The 18,077-nt window shown below is 40.4% G+C and overlaps 1 protein-coding gene across 1 annotated transcript; it reads left to right on the forward strand.

The window, feature by feature from the left end:
• Positions 1–421: 421 nt before the first annotated feature.
• LOC135533652 (low affinity immunoglobulin gamma Fc region receptor II-c-like) lies at positions 422–3,028 on the forward strand (the record flags this gene model as incomplete). Its single annotated transcript, XM_064960944.1, has 4 exons — positions 422–776; positions 1,228–1,476; positions 1,562–1,678; positions 1,844–3,028. Coding segments are annotated over 4 exons (801 nt in total), but the record flags the coding sequence as incomplete, so codon positions are not given.
• Positions 3,029–18,077: the final 15,049 nt, after the last annotated feature.

The following is an 18,077-nucleotide window of genomic DNA, read 5'->3' on the forward strand; positions in this document are numbered from 1 at the left end:
AAGAAAAAAAAAATATTTTCAATGATGGCTTAGGAACCGTGGGTTTACTGCCTTGTTCAGGGGCAGAATGACATAATTTTACCTTGTCAGCTCGGGGATTCGATCTTGCAACATGTCGGTTACTTGTCCAATGCTCTAACTACTTGCACTATGCTCAACTGAACTGTAGATCCAAACCTTGTGTTCCCCGAAGAGACAGTTACTCTGTGTTCAGTAGGGTCTGACAGTATCTAGAGTTATAAGTGGTACAAAGACAAGAATGATAATGTAGTGTCCCAGTCTGTCAGACACACTATAACAGGAGACACCCTCACCATCAGTAGAGCTGCTGAGTCTGACCAGGGTCTCTACTGGTGTCAGGGAGAGAGAAGATCCAGACCCACATCTTCATCCATCAGTGATGATGTCTCTGTTACTGTGAATAGTGAGTCTTTTAGTTGTTGTTGTTGTTGTTGTTCTCGTTGTTGTTATCTTATCACTCAAACCTATTGACATACCAACAGACTATCAGCCGTCGACAACACTGACTTCAGACAAAGAGAGTATATTCACAGGAGACAGTGTGACACTGAGCTGTACTGTAGAGTCTCCTGGATGGAAGTTTTACTGGTACAGACACAGACCAGACTCTACACCAGTAACCACAACCTCTGGATACTCCTACACACTCAGCAGGGTCAGTGTCTCTGATGGAGGACAGTACTGGTGCAGAGCTGGGAGAGGAGACCCAGTCTACTACACCCTGTACAGTGACCCAGTCCAGATAAACGTTACTGGTGAGTCGAAAACAGTTTTATGATAAATGAATGCTATTTTGTGAGTCAGGAGAGTACAGTAATGCTGTCAACGTCACAGTGATGAGCATCTGTTGTACAACATTCACAGTGTTTTTTTTACATGTATGTATGATATGATTTTCAGTTCTGTAACTGAATGTTTGCGTCTCATAAAATATCCACCCACCCTAAAAACACAGAACTCTTGAATTTCCCCCCTTGCTAGCACTGCCTTTCTGGTTGTTACTTTATTGAAGAAAAATGTACTTTCTAAGACTGAGATATGTGGTTGTCCCACCTAGCTATCTAACTAACTGTAAGTCACTCTGGACAAGAGCATCTGCTCAGTGACTAAAATGTCAATGTAATAATGTACAAGCTCATAAGATGTTGATGTATTGTGAGTGATGACTCCAGATGTACAGTATTATTGATATATTATGTTACACAGATGGTGATGTGATCCTGGAGAGTCCTGTCCATCCTGTGACTGAAGGAGACACTCTGACTCTGACCTGTACATTTAGACATCAGGGAACAAATCCTAAACTCAAGACTGATTTCTACAAAGATGGAACACTCATCAAGAATGAGACCACAGGAGAGATGACCATCCCTACAGTATCCAAGTCAGATGAAGGATTCTATAAGTGTACATCTGATGAAGGAGAATCACCAGAGAGCTGGGTGACAGTGAGAGGTGAGAAGAGCAGTGTGTGTGTGTGTGTGTGTGTGTGTGTGTGTGTGTGTTCATGTGTCTTGATGGTAAACAGGTGTTTTTCTAGTCCCTCCAGGTTCTGTTGTCTCCATCTCTTCGACCAGGCTGCTGTGTGGTCTACTGGTGGTGTCTCCTTTTCTACTGGTGTCCATCGTGCTGACGGTGAAATGCTGCAGGGCTCGAGGTGAGAACTTTATTTCAGTGTATTTACAACCAGTTCATCCAGCTGGATAATCTCCTTCTTTATGTCATGCTCTCTGATAGGTTACATTTTATAGCTGTGTACAGTTGAAAGAGCAGTTGGATCAGTTTAACTCTAATGCTGCTTTCATCCATTATATTTCTGTAGGTTTGTGTTCAACAGTCAAATCTCCTCAAGACCATATACCATGTGATGATGTCATCGAACAGAACGAATCATCAGTGTGATCATTACAGTTTGTTACGTTTTTTGTTGTTTTTACCATTGATATATGATTGTGTTTACTGAGTTTAATATAACTGAATGGAATTTCACAAATGCTGAATTTTATGAGTTTGTAAGTTGACGATTTCAGCTTTTGGTGGCTTGTAATCTTCCCTTTGTTATTGTTGATTGATGTGGATTTTTTTATATTACACTTATCTGTCTTTCTTTCAGTTTGCTAATTAAACAAGAGTGTAGTGCATTTTTTTTAAATTAAAAGTCAAATTTGTTGTATTTTTTTCAATATGTTGTATTTTAAATACCATCATGCTTTTTACATGCAGGAGGATGCAGTATATTCAGTACGTGAATCTTTTCTGTTTTTTATTCTAATTTTAAATACTAAAGATGTGTTTATACTTGGTTGGTCAACCTACTATAACAGTTAGGATGGAACACGTAGCTATAGTTTGTTATTAAAAATGTATATTTACATAATGCATCTTTAACACTTATTTTTATATTAAAGGTAGACTCAGCGAAATTACGTTGCCAAAAGTATCACTGCAGATATTGAGATGAGCGAGATGCAGGACTTCAGTCTCACACAGTAGCTGCACATATGCACGGGTTCACTTCACGGTGTTCACAGTCTGGTAGTCACCGGACCAAAACAGAGGAGAAGTTGAGCCTCATGCTTCAACATTCTTAGTTGTTGTGGAAATTGAACCACTATGCAGTTTACTTTCTACATCTATGTCAAATCGCTGAATCTACCTTTAAACTCCACAAACTTTTGACTTATATTCATTTTCAAATACTGTCTAAGTATTTTGTAAATAAATTTTTACAAGTTTTACAGCAGATATGCATTTCCAACATGTAAGTATTTTGTAAAATGGTTTCAGTAGTTTTTATAGTAGTGGCGGCAGGGTAGCCTAGTGGTTAGAGCGTTCAATCCCCCGAGCTGACAAGGTACAAATCTGTCGTTCTGCCCCTGAACAGGCAGTTAACCCACTGTTCCCAGGCCGTCATTGAAAATAAGAATTTGTTCTTAACTAACTTGCCTGGTTAAATAAAGGTAAAATAAAAAAGTCAGATGAGTGTTCCGCTATGGAACTTAAAATGGAGAAGGTATGCGTTTTGTAATTATTCTCATATATCAAATAAAAGTGATGATTCCCCACATCATTGAATTGCTTTGAAATATAACTTGATTTAAGTACATATTCATTTTACTTTCTGTATTTCTGAGTTGAAACAATGCTTGAATGTTTCTATACATTTCTTATTATGTAACACTTTCTAACAAAATCTCCATAGTTGCTGACAGTATTCTGTAAACCACATTCAGATTGACTTCTACTGATATGAACCCATACAGAAGTGTTCCATGTCTGTACTATTATGATGAGATAGAGAGAGGAAAGAATAAGATGGCAGACCCAGTAGACTGAGGGCTTATGCTGTTGCTATGTGACCAACGACCATATTAGTTTCTTTATTGTGATCCACTAGAATGTGTACTTACAGGCCTGTCCCTGAAGTGGCGGCAGTGTAGCCTAGTGGTTCAAGCATTGGACTCGTAACCGGAAGGTTGCAAGTTCAAATCCCTGAGCTGACAAGGTACAAAATCTGTCATTCTGTCTCTGAACAGGCAGTTAACACACTGTTCCCAGGCCGTCATTGAAAATAAGAATTTGTTCTTAACTGACTTGCCCAGTAAAAAAGGTAAAAAAATTGTTTACAAAAAAAAGAGGGGGCTGATATCTACCTGGAAGTACCCTCTGAAGGTGAAGTCTGACTGCTTTTCCCCTTTAACCTTTCTCTCTCTATTTATGTTTGCTCCTTGACATGTTGTACAAGTGTCGCACACTCTACAATCTACAAAAATACACTTTCATATATTTAGAGGTAAATTATTGGAATAAATTGGGAAACGCTAAAATGTTTTGATTCATGTACCCAGTTTCCCAGCTTTGAAACTCCTCCCATCTCTGTTTTTTGGTAATGCATGTGTATGCTTCTGACGTACACACACACACACACATACAAACTAAACAACACACACACATGCAAAATACATGAACAATTACCCTGATACACATCACATAAACAACACAATAACAAAGACATATCTATGTGGTCAGTCTTTAACCTAAAGTATTCCTCAGATCCATCTGAATAATGGAGTTAGCTAGCTGACTGTGGTTTTGACTCATGCTACTACAAATCAGTAATGTGTGTGAAGAGAGGGGGTGAGGAGGAGGAAGAAGGTGGGGGTGAAGATGTCTATTTGTGGGCAGAGGAACAACTGAGGTTCAAATCAAAATCAAATCAAATGTATTTATATAGCCCTTTGTACGTCAGCTGATATCTCAAAGTGCTGTACAGAAACCCAGCCTAAAACCCCAAACAGCAAGCAATGCAGGTGTTGAAGCGCGTTGGCTAGGAAAAACTCCCTAGAAAGGCCAAAACCTAGAGAGGAACCAGGCTATGAGGGGTGGCCAGTCCTCTTCTGGCTGTGCCGGGTGGAGATTATAACAGAACATGGCCAAGATGTTGAAATGTTCATTAATGACCAGCATGGTCAAATAATAGGTCTGGTACTGGTTAGCACGTCCGGTGAACAGGTCAGGATTCCATAGTCGCAGGCAATACATTTGAAACTGGAGCAGCAGCACGGCCAGGTGGACTGGGGACAGCAAGGAGTCATCATGCCAGGTAGTCCTGAGGCATTGTCCTTGGCCTCAGGTCCTCCGAGAGAGAGAAAGAAAGAGAGAAAGAGAGAATTAGACAGAGCATACTTAAATTCACACAGGACACCGGATAAGACAGGAGAAGTACTCCAGATATAACAAACTGACCATAGCCCCCCGACACAAACTACTGCAGCATAAATAATGGAGGCTGAGACAGGAGGGGTCAGGAGACACTGTGGCCCCCGGACAGGGCCAAATAACGACGCTGGGCCAATTGTGTGGCACCCTATGGGACTCCCAATCACGGCCGGTTGTGATACAGCCTGGAATCAAACCAGGGTCTGTAGTGACACCTCTCACACTGAGATGCAGTGCCTTAGACCACTGTGCCACTCAAGAAAGTTAGGGGTTGTCTGAACTTGTTATATTTCCTGTGTGGGCAGTGGAACAACTGAGGTTAGCTGGCTAGCTGGCTAAAGAGGAAGTAACCAGTGTGACATCATGCAGTGTGGGGCTATACAGAGAAGTTGGTCAGAAAAGAAACACGGCTTTAACCGCTACTCTTTTTTCTCTCAGTCTTTGTACATTTCTGTAGAAAGCTTCTCTCTCTATTTCTCTGTGTGACGGTAAAGAGGCGTCTGTCATCGTATAAGAAGTAGAGGGGTTCGTCAGAAGAACTGTAGTTCAGAGTTCCAGCAGGACAGAATGGAGCCCACCTTGCTCTGTGTGTTACTCTGTAAGTACTGAGTGAGTGTGTTTGTGTATGAACACTAATTACCTGATTTACTAAACCTTTGATGGAAAAAAGACTACTCATGTATGTTAAGACAATTTTATACTTTAGCTTTTTTGTGTTTTATTCCTTATTGATAAAACAGTGCAAATGCTTATTAGTAAATGGTACTAAAATGATATTGCAGGACATGGTAAGTCTCTGGCCATTTTAAAGCTGCAGTCCGTAAACGAAACTACCACAAAACGTCCACCCTGCCACTTGTTGTGGTGTACAGCTGAGGAATGTTGCTAGGGGAATTCATTCATGTACAGTGTTTGTTTACACTGATATTGTTAGCAAACATTGTCATTACATAACAGTATATTCTGTGTTATATTTGGAATTTATATAGCGCTTTTTAACCAACTGAGGTACTCAAAGCGCTTTACATAGTAGGGGGAAACTCACCTCATCCACCAGCAATGTGTTGCACCCACCTGGATGATGCAAAACAACCATGTCTGTGTCAGAACGATCACCACACATCAGCTATTAGGTGGAGAGGTGAGGAGTGATACAGTGCCTTCAGAAAGAATTCATACCCCTTGACTAATTCCACATTTTGTTGTGTTACAGCCTGAATTCAACATGTATTAAATTGTTTACTTTTCTCACCCATCTACACACAATACCCATAATGACAAAGTGAAAACACGTTTTTAGAAATGTTTGCAAATCTATTGAACATGAAGTTTACATAACTACATAATTATTCACACCCCTGAGTCATTACTTTACAGAATCACATTTGACATTGATTCCAGCTGTGAGTTTTTCTTGGTTTATCTTGGCTTTCTACACCTGGACTGTGCAATATTTGCCCATTGTTATTTTTAAATGATTCAAGCTCTGTCAAATTGGCTGTTGATCATTGCTAGACAACCATTTTCAGGTCTTGCCATAGATTTTTAAGTAAAGTCAAAACTGTATCTCAGCCACTCAAGAACATTGACTTTCTTCGTGGTAATCAACTCCATTGTAGATTTGGCATTGTGTTTTAGGTTATTGTCCTGCTGGAAGGTGAATTAATCTCCAAGGTGTGGTGGAAAGCAGACAACTAGGTTTTCTCTAGGATTTTGCCTGTGCTTAACTCTGTTTATTTTTTATCCTGAAAAATTCCCCAGTCCTCGATTGCAAGCAAACCCATAACATGATGCAGTCACCACTTGAAAATATGAGGAGTGGAACTCATGATGAATGTATTGTATTGTATTTGCTCCAACCATAACACTCTGTATTCAGACAAAAAAAACAGTATTGCTTTGCCACATTTTTTGCAGAATTCCTTTAGTATGTTGTTGCAAACAGAATGCATGTTGTGGAATATTTGTATTCTGTACAGGCTTCCTTCTTTTCACTCTGTCAATTAGGTTAGTATCGTGGAGTAGCTACAATGATGTTGATCGATCCTCAGTTTTCTCCTATCACAGCCATTTAACTCAAACTGTTTTAAAAAGTCAACATTGGCCTCATGATGAAATTCCTGAGTAGTTTCCTTCCTCTCTGGCAAGTTAGTAAGGAAGGACACCTGTATCTTTGTAGTGACTGGGTGTATTGATACACCATCCAAAGTGTAATTACCAACTTCACCATGTTCAAATGGTTATTCAAGTCTGCTTTTTTAAATTGTGTCCATATACCAATAGGTGCCCGTCTTTGAGAGGCATTGAAAAACCTGGTCTTGTGGTTGAATCTGTGTTTGAAATTCACTTCTCAACTGAGGGACCTTAGAGATAATTGTCTGTGTGGGGATCAGAGATGAGGTAGTCATTCAAAAATCATGTGAAACACTATCATTGCACACATAGTGAGTCCATGAAACTTATTATGTTACTTGTTATGCACAATTCACTTCTGAACTTATTTAGGCTTGCCTTAAATTGCCATAACAAAGGGTTTGAATACTTATTGACTCAAGAAATGTCTGCTTTTCATTTGTAATAATCTATGGGGTATTGTGTGTAGGCCAGTAACAAAGCATCTCAATCTAATCCATTTGAAATTCAGGCTGTAACACAACAACATGTGGAAAAAGTCAAGGGGTGTGAATACTTTCTGAAGACACTGTATTATGCCAATTAGTAATGAGGGGGATGATTAGGTGGCTATGATGGAAGGGGGCCAGGTTGGGAATGTTGCCATGACACCAGGGTTAACATCCCTAGTCTTACAATAAGTGACATGGGATTTTTAATAACCACAGAGAGTCAGGACAACCATTTAACTTCCTATCAAAAAGACAGCAACCAAAGCAGGGTAATGTCACCTAGACTGCCCTGGGATCTCCTTAGACCAGAGGAAAGAATGGCCCCTACTGACCCTCCAACACCACTTCCAGCAGTCTCCCATCCAGAGACAGACAAGGCCCGACCCTGCTTAGCTTCAGAAGCAAGCCAGCAGTGGGATGAAGGGTGGTATGCTGCTGGTACTGTAGGTGACAACATGTAAAGTGACATGTGATAACATTACTTACTTACTGACTTTATTGTTCCCCTGGGGAAATGTTGTTGCAGTGTCATGTACACATTTAAATTGGCTTTTAAATACAAAACAAAATTGACAATACAACTTTCATAACAGTTACGCACCAATAAAAAACAATAATAGTAAGAAATTAAACATTAAATAAAAAATAAGAAAAAGACTAGCCTGCTGGACTTACGGAGTCAATGTAAACGACACGTCATTAAACTACAAATATTATAGCACATGGAAACATGATCTCGTGAAATAAATGAGACAACATGGGGCTACAAATATTCAATGTGATACCATGAAACTAAACGTGATAACATTTTCACAACTAAAACAGCAAATATACAATTTTTTCAAATGTGAAAATGCAATTCTACAGAGTTAGATTTTCTCAGGTGAAAGTTTTTCACACGTGAAATTGTTGCAATTCACATGTGAGGTGGAAACGTATTTTTTCTCTGGTGAAAAGGTGGTGATAATATGAATTTAATACATGTGAACATGTGGTTTCAAGATTTACCTCAAGTCTCTTGTTTTCACATGTGAAAATGTCAGCTCAACATGTGAAAACAGTTGTTTCACATGTGAAAATGCAATTTTAATGTGAAACCGCACACGAGATAGAGTCTTTTTTGCAAGGGATGTAATTAAATGGTGTATGAGTTTTAAGGTGAGCGACATGCTGTACATTTGACATGATCACTTCAATATGACCCCACCTGGAATTTGAAACTCACAACCTCTAAATTTGGGGTATGCTGATCTTTCTGCTGCGCTAAAGAGTCTGTACTTCTGCATTCTCAGAAGTACCCCACAGATGAATTACCTGTTCCTATATCTATACCAATACCTATACCTATATCACCGCACTTTGCAAAATAATGCCATCTGCACTGATATTTTAGTTATCAGTTAATCTGACATCATTGATTTAATTTAATTACTTCAGTAACTTGTGTTTTTTCTGTATATTTGTATAATGTTGGTGGGGCATATTATTCTGTTATAATGTTACTCCTGAATCACTTTGATAAATATAATAGGTTTTATTGAGTGTATTTTAAACAAAGCTGAGATTTACAGTAAAGTTCAACGTTTAGCAATATAGGTGAAATTAGTTATTGACACACAAACGGTGCCGTGGAAGATTGGAATGCCATGAACCAAGAGATTGTGAGTTTCAATCAAATCACATTTTATTGGTCTCATACACATATTTAGCAGATGTTATTGCGGGTTTGGCGAAATGCTTGTGAGGACATGTTGCATTTAGATTAGTTGTTTATTTAGTCACATGCATAAGGTCACAGATGTAATAGCAGTGTACAGTGAAATACTTAAACTCTGAGATCCAACAGTTCAGGTGTAAATGAAACAATAATAAAAACATAAAAAATAATATATACATATTTACAACTGTGACAATGAAAAATACAAATGTCCATTAAGGTGTGGGCAGGGTAATTGTCGGTATCAGGCTGTGATGCAGTTGACATACTAGGCTGTAATGCAGCCCGACAGTGTGCTCTTGATGGTGTTCCTGTAGAATACTGTGAGGCCCCTTGGGAAAATGCCGAATTTCATCAGCCTCCTGAGGTTAAAGAGTTGCTGTCGAGCCCTTCTCACCACGGTGGCTGTGTGGTTTGACCATTTCAGCTCCTCTCACATACAGTGCCTTGCGAAAGTATTCGGCACCCTTGAACTTTGCGACCTTTTGCCACATTTCAGGCTTCAAACATAAAGATATAAAACTGTATTTTTTTGTGAAGAATCAACAACAAGTGGGACACAATCATGAAGTGGACATTTATTGGATATTTCAAACTTTTTTAACAAATCAAAAACTGAAAAATTGGGCGTGCAAAATTATTCAGCCCCCTTAAAATACTTTGTAGCGCACCTTTTGCTGCGATTACAGCTGTAAGTCGCTTGGGGTATGTCTCTATCAGTTTTGCACATCGAGAGACTGAAATTTTTTCCCATTCCTCCTTGCAAAACAGCTCGAGCTCAGTGAGGTTGGATGGAGAGCATTTGTGAACAGCAGTTTTCAGTTCTTTCCACAGATTCTCGATTGGATTCAGGTCTGGACTTTGACTTGGCCATTCTAACACCTGGATATGTTTATTTTTGAACCATTCCATTGTAGATTTTGCTTTATGTTTTGGATCATTGTCTTGTTGGAAGACAAATCTCTGTCCCAGTCTCAGGTCTTTTGCAGACTCCATCAGCTTTTCTTCCAGAATGGTCCTGTATTTGGCTCCATCCATCTTCCCATCAATTTTAACCATCTTCCCTGTCCCTGCTGAAGAAAAGCAGGCCCAAACGATGATGCTGCCACCACCATGTTTGACAGTGGGGATGGTGTGTTCAGGGTGATGAGCTGTGTTGCTTTTACGCCAAACATAACGTTTTGCATTGTTGCCAAAAAGTTCAATTTTGGTTTCATCTGACCAGAGCACCTTCTTCCACATGTTTGGTGTGTCTCCCAGGTGGCTTGTGGCAAACTTTAAACAACACTTTTTATGGATGTCTTTAAGAAATTGCTTTCTTCTTGCCACTCTTCCATAAAGGCCAGATTTGTGCAATATACGACTGATTGTTGTCTTATGGACAGAGTCTCCCACCTCAGCTGTAGATCTCTGCAGTTCATCCAGAGTGATCATGGGCCTCTTGGATGCTTCTCTGATCAGTCTTCTCCTTGTATGAGCTGAAAGTTTAGAGGGACAGCCAGGTCATGGTAGATTTGCAGTGGTCTGATACTTCTTCCATTTCAATATTATCGCTTGCACAGTGCTCCTTGGGATGTTTAAAGCTTGGGAAATCTTTTTGTATCCAAATCCAGCTTTACACTTCTTCACAACAGTATCTCGGACCTGCCTGGTGTGTTCATTGTTCTTCATGATGCTCTCTGCGCTTTTAACGGACCTCTGAGACTATCACAGTGCAGGTGCATTTATACGGAGACTTGATTACACACAGGTGGATTGTATTTATCATCATTAGTCATTTAGGTCAACATTGGATCATTCAGAGATCCTCACTGAACTTCTGGAGAGAGTTTGCTGCACTGAAAGTAAAGGGGCTGAATAATTTTGCACGCCCAATTTTTCCGTTTTTGATTTGTTAAAAAAGTTTGAAATATCCAATAAATGTCGTTCCACTTCATGATTGTGTCCCACTTGTTGTTGATTCTTCACAAAAAAATACTGTTTTATATCTTTATGTTTGAAGCCTGAAATGTGGCAAAAGGTCGCAAAGTTCAAGGGGGCCGAATACTTTCGCAAGGCACTGTATGTACGCCAAGGAACTTTAAGTTTTTGACCGTCTCCACAGCAACCCCATTGATGAGAATGGGGGCGTGTCCAACCTGGTTCCCCCTGAGGTCCGCAATCAGCTCCTTTGTTTTGCTGAAGGTGAGGGAGTGGTTGTTTACCTGGCACGACACCTGCAGATTGCCTACCTCCTCCATGTATGGTGTCTCGCCGCTGTTGGTAATCAGGCCTACTATTGTTGTGTCACCAGTGAACTTGATGATGGAGTTGGGACTGGCTGAGGCCATGCAGTCGTGGGTATACAGGGAGTACAGCAGATGACCGAGGATGCACCCTTGTGGGGCCCCTGTGTTGAGAATCCGTGTTGATGAAGTAATGTTGCCTATCTTCACCACTTGAGTGCTGCCCGTCAGTAAGTCCAGGACCCAGTTGCATAGGGAGGAGTTCAGTCCCAGGGCTATGAGTTTTCTGGTGAGCTTAGAGGGCACTATGGTATTGATGGCCGAGCTGTAGTCAATGAACAGCATCCTCAGATATGCATTCCTCTTGTCTGGGTGTGTGAGGCCTGCTTGCAGTGAAATGACGATTGTGTTGTTCATGGATCTGTCAGGGCAGTAGGGGAAATGGAGAGGGTCGTGTGTGTCGGGGAGGGAGCATGTGATGTAGTCTTTGACAAGCCCCTCAAAGTATTTCGTAATGATGGAATTGAGTTCAATGGGTCGGTAGTCATTTAGTTACTATCTCTTTCTTGGTCAAGTGGATATCTTGAATAATAATTACAGTATAAATAAACAATCACAATGTAATCATGTCAAAGTGTGTCAAATAAGAAAGTTGAAAACACTGACTGTGTGACGTTCCGGGGACATCCTAACGACACATTTTAGGGCATCACCTGTGAAATGTAATGTTAAAAATATCCACCTCTGAAATTTCATATGAAATATCATCCCATGTGAAGTGTTCCAAAACCAAATGGTTTTCATTGATTCCACATGTGAAAGGTTATGTGATCACATGTGAAGATCCATCCACCTGGAAAAGAGGAATGCATATGTGAGGATTGGCAGGACAGAGAAGCTATGTCTGGTAGGACGAGGGGCGGGGTGTATGTCTGTTTGTAAATAACAACTGGTGCACGATTTCTAATATTAAAGAAGTCTCGAGGTTTTGCTCGCCTGAGGTAGAGTACCTCATGATGATCTGTAGACCACACTATCCACCAAGAGAGTGCTCATCTATATTATTCGTAGCCATCTATTTACCACCACAAACTGATGTTGGCACAAAGACCGTACTCAACAAGCTGTATATAAGACAGAAGCAAACAAGACAATGTGCATCCAGAAGTGGTGCACCTAGTGGCTGGGGACTTCAATGTGACAGGGTAGCCTGGTGGTTAGAGAGCTGGACTAGTAACCGAAAGGTTGCAAGTTCAAATCCCGAGAAGGTAAAAATCTGCAGTTCTGCCCCTGAACAACAGGCTGTTAACCCACTGTTCCTAGGCCATCATTGATAATAAGAATTTATTCTTAACTGACTTGCCAAGTTAAATGAAGGTTAAAAAAAACTTTAAAAAATGCAGGCAAACTTAAATCAGTTTTACCAGATTTCTACCAGCATGTTGCATGTGCAACCAGAGGGAAAAAAACTCTAGACCACCTTTACTCCACACACAGAGATGCATACAAAGCTCTCCCTCGCCCTCCATTTGGGAAAATCTGACAATAATTCTATCCTCCCGACTCCTGCTTACAAGCAAAAACTAAAGCAGGAAGTACCAGTGACTTGCTCAATACGGACGTGGTCAGATGACCAATGACATTTGAGGAGTATACCACCTCAGTCACCATCTTCATCAATAAGTGCATCGACAACGTCGTCCCCACAGTGACCATACGTACATATCCCAACCTGAAGACCTGGATTACAGGGAACATCCACACTGAGCTAAAGTCTAGAGCTGCAGCTTTCATGGAGCGGGACACTTATAAGAAATCTCACTATGCCCTCAGACGAACCATCAAATAGGCAAAGCATATAGGGAGGAGGTCAGAGACCTGACAGTGTGGTGCCTGTTCTTTTTCTTTTAATTTGACTATTTATTACTTTAGTTTATTGAGTAAATATTTTTAACTGTTTCTTGAACTGCATTGTTGGTTAAGGGCTTGTAAGTAAGCATTTCACTGAAAGGTCTAAACCTGTTGTATTCGGTGCATGTGACAAATACAATTTGATTTGATGTGTGTAGTGTTCCAAAACATTTGATTTGATGTGAAATCATGTGTTTTTTCCTTATGAGGCAATTAAAAGTTATACTCTTTCAGAATGAATGGCTATTATTCATTTAAAAGGGCTCAAATCTGTGGAAATTGCAGATTGCACCTTTAAAATGAAGTCCAGTAAGTATAAAGTATGTGGTGATCAGTAACATGAATATGGCATGTTGTTATTTATTTAGAGATAATATTGGTGCAATGTGACTTTCTTTGTTGTAGTGCTGAATACACACATCAACTCTGGACACTGAAGATTACGATGGTAGATATTTGTTCACTTCATCAAGCCTCCATCTCTTAAAGTTGATTTTGGCTGGACATATTTTGAGTTTTTGCGTCTCAAAATAACATGTGAAAGGCAATTGTATCATCCTGGTTTGATTTTGTGCAGGAGTGGCTAAGGCTGTTCTGACCATACAGATATCTGCTCCCAGATATTCAGTGGAGAGTCTGTCACTCTCAGATGTGTCATACAGGGGGGAGGAGTCTGAGTGCAGTGCAGCTGAGTTTTCCCACAGTGGTGACTACAGTTGTCTGGGATCACATCAGCAGCAGGATTCTAAATGGAGTGATGTAGTCAGACTGACAGTGACACGTACATCATCTTATCTCTCAATCACATCTGTGCCTCCATTCTTATAACCAGATTGCTAGAGAATTGAATGTTTATTTTTCCACCATAAGCCGCCACCAAAGTAGTTTCAGAGAACCGTCCTCACAACTACGTGTAACCACGTCAGCCCAGGACTTCCACATCCGGCATCTTCACATGTGGGATGGTCTGAGACTTCCGGACACCTGATGAAACTCTGGGTTTCCACCAAAAAATGTGTCAGAAGCTGTCTCAGTGTAACGTATCTTTTTTGCTCGTCGTCTTCACCAGGGTCTTGAACTGACTGCTCTTTGGTGTTGTAACGGACTTCAGAGGGCAATGCTCACCTTCGATGGCACGCTGAAGTGCTCTTCACAGATTAATAACGGTTAAAACAGTATTGGGTATGGCATCCTGTTTGTGAGCGGTTTGCTTTTGTCAACGTTGTGGTGGCAGTGTTTTTAATTGTATATTAATTATTGTTTTTTTACATACATTTATTTAACTCGGCAAGTCAGTTAAGAACAAATTCTAATTTACAATGAACGCCTAGGAACCGTGGGGTAACTGCCTTGTTCCGGGGCGTAATGACAGGTTTCTACCTTGTCAGCACGGAGATTTAATCCAGCAGCCTTTCGGTTACTGGCCCAACACTCTAACCATTATGGTATGGGCAGGCATAAGCTATGGACAACTAACACAATTTAATTTTTTATTGGCAATTTGAGATCCTGAGACCCATTGTATGCCATTAATCTGCCCCCTTCACCTCATGTTTCAGCATGATAATGCATGGCCCTATGTCTCTGAATCTTAAAGAATATAACTTGCAAATGCCTCGTGAGCTTAGTTGCCAATAGAGATTTTCATCATTCATTTTTAAATAAAGGTGTTGAAATGGACATTTCCTCTCTGTTTTATGAAGTATTTCTGAAAACACCTAGACAAAATAGAATGTTTCAGTGCTCAGTGTCCACTTTCACAGTATGTGAGAAACACCTCAAAACAAAGAGATCATGAAAGGGATCAATAGGGGACATTTACTACAGTATATTAATTGTCATGAATTGACCCCAAAAATGATAAAATCATTTTACAGTACAATTTCCAGTTTTACTCTTCCCATTCAGTAATAAATATGTTTGTCATACATTCAAACACAATGAAATGTCAGTGACAAAAACATATTTGATCATGACTAAATGCATGGGATGTAAGGCTATGTGGTATTTACAGGCCCAGCTCTGAGGGGGTTGCTAAAAGACCAGGAACAATTCAGCTTTATGGCTTATCCTCGAAAACCTGTTACTGGTTAAAGTTTTTGATTGAATACTGTCTTCCTCATTGAGTCTGTGGGATGATGTGTGTATACACACACACACACACACACACACACACACACACACACACACACACACACACACACACACACACACACACACACACACACACACACACACACACACACACACACACACACACACACACACACACACATCCCAGGAGGATGCTGAGTGAGAACAGTGTGGTGGTGAGGTACATAACTCATATTGGGTTCCTATTTTCCCCTGGGCTTTATTAGAATATTGTGGTAATATCAATGTACTGCAGTCATACTGATACCATCTCTAAAGGCAGAACGAAGACAGTTGGCTTGTCATGTTCATTAGAATGTACTGCAGGCAGGATTCTGGCTCGCTGTAGTTACAGTGTGTATTCATTTCATATTACAACACTTATTAATTTGACTCTATTTGTGGAAACGACTGTTGTTTTCTGTGAATCTATTTATATAACCGGTGACAGTGACACTGTTCTCATATTTACATACTGTCTCTGCAGTCTGTTGTCCAAGGCAGGTAAAGGATGTGGTGAGGTGTAGTAATTTAAGGTATTAGGCTTTTGATCCTCTTTCATGGTTTTAAAATGACAAAATATCAACCAGTGTGTATGAACAATGCAACTACTAATACCTCTACCACTACCACTACTACTACTGTATCACCATGTCCTACAATACATTTTACAAATATTCTTATATCCCACTGTGTTATTCTAGCATGACTCAACAAAAAGAGAGATGTGTGTCAGTGCATCAATGTCATGGTGTTGTTGTCAGATACTGTAACAGATCTCAGTAATGTGTTGCATGGAGAAGACATGTTGAGCTCTAGAACCTTCTTACTGAATCGTGTTTATTCCTCCTACTTCCGTCAGAACACTCGTAACAACCTCATCATTACGAAACTTCTATTTGATCAAACAAGCAGCAAGTAAGCCGTTCAATCATTATTTTTATTTTTTCTTAATGCCCTCCATACAAAAACAGTGAAAACACCACATGATGGAGAAGACAGATTTTTGGGACATGTATCCGTCTCGTTTCAACTCTTCCTCTCTGGTTTCTCTCAGTCTTGCCCTCTTCATGTAGAGAGGACAGGTTAATCCTGATACAGAGGCTTTTCCTTTTGGGTTGTTGCCTGTGTATATTTAGTAAATCTAGGCTACTAACTTGATATTTTGTACTTTATGGTGTCTTCACCTACTCTCTCACAGAGAGAGAGCTCCTAAACCTACTCTCTCACAGAGATAGAGCTCCTAAACCTAGATCCTAAACCTACTCTCTCACAGAGAGAGAGCTCCTAAACCTACTCTCTCACAGAGAGAGAGCTCCTAAACCTACTCTCTCACAGAGAGAGAGCTCCTAAACCTACTCTCTCACAGAGAGAGAGAGCTCCTAAACCTACTCTCTCACAGAGAGAGAGCTCCTAAACCTACTCTCTCACAGAGAGAGAGCTCCTAAACCTACTCTCTCACAGAGAGAGAGCTCCTAAACCTACTCTCTCACAGAGAGAGAGAGAGCTCCTAAACCTACTCTCTCACAGAGAGAGAGCTCCTAAACCTACTCTCTCACAGAGAGCTCCTAAACCTACTCTCTCACAGAGAGAGAGCTCCTAAACCTACTCTCTCACAGAGAGAGAGCTCCTACACCTACTCTCTCACAGAGAGAGAGAGCTCCTACACCTACTCTCTCACAGAGAGAGAGCTCCTACACCTACTCTCTCACAGAGAGAGAGCTCCTACACCTACTCTCTCACAGAGAGAGAGCTCCTAAACCTACTCTCTCACAGAGAGAGAGCTCCTAAACCTAAATCCTAAACCTACTCTCTCACAGAGAGTATGTCCCTATTCCACATACGTTTGTCACCTTTCTGACCATACAAAACAAAGGTTGGACCAGGTCAGTTGTTTGTGTGTGTGGGGCTTTTTGTGTTTAACAGAGAGATGAATGGCAATGTTATTTTTGTATACCGTATACTGTAGTTCACTTGTCATATTAATATCTCCTTTACATTTAATCTATCACACTGATCACTACTTTCCTGGGTTATTTCTTTGAACAGTTGGCAGACCTACCTTGTTTGTGCTGTAACGCAAGAACATTCACACACAGTTGACCTCCAAATAGCTCCTAAACCAACTGATAAATGTCACATGTGCCATGAAGTCAAACCTTTGACACCTTTCCACCTTTCCTAGTAAAACTACAGATTCTACTGAAAATGTAAACATGACCGGGTATTGTAAATGCAATATTGACTTTTATCCCAAAACTCCTTCCTCAGATCTTGTCCACCCACAGTAAGACCACAGTGTTGCTGTGTCCACTCCTTTTACAGAAAGAGGAAGTTGACTTGAGAGAAACAGGACATGCTCATTTCATTCTCTGTTTCTCTTTAAAGCATCTGTAGCTTTCTTATTCTGACTAAAAAACATTTGTGTCACAGCCACAGGAACTGTAGGGAACACTGGACACGAACTTTGGAATGCAATGTTCCAATTGCAACTCTCAACTTAATATAGAGTGTTATGTAGTAGGTAGTTTAGTGTTCTCACACGGTTAGGTAACACACTCAGGCACAGGCCGAGGGCATGAGACGTGAAAAAACTACCTCAGCTCTCAGTCGGCTCAGTAGGAAAATAGTCTAGAGACGCTGCTGACACTGTTTGTGAGATGCCGGAAAAAATGTTTGTTTTTTTAACCGTCCATCGACTCCTGCCGTGTCACCCAAATGAACAAA

This window comes from Oncorhynchus masou, unplaced genomic scaffold (genome assembly GCF_036934945.1).
Source record: "Oncorhynchus masou masou isolate Uvic2021 unplaced genomic scaffold, UVic_Omas_1.1 unplaced_scaffold_2560, whole genome shotgun sequence".
Classification (NCBI taxonomy): Eukaryota; Metazoa; Chordata; class Actinopteri; order Salmoniformes; family Salmonidae; genus Oncorhynchus; species Oncorhynchus masou.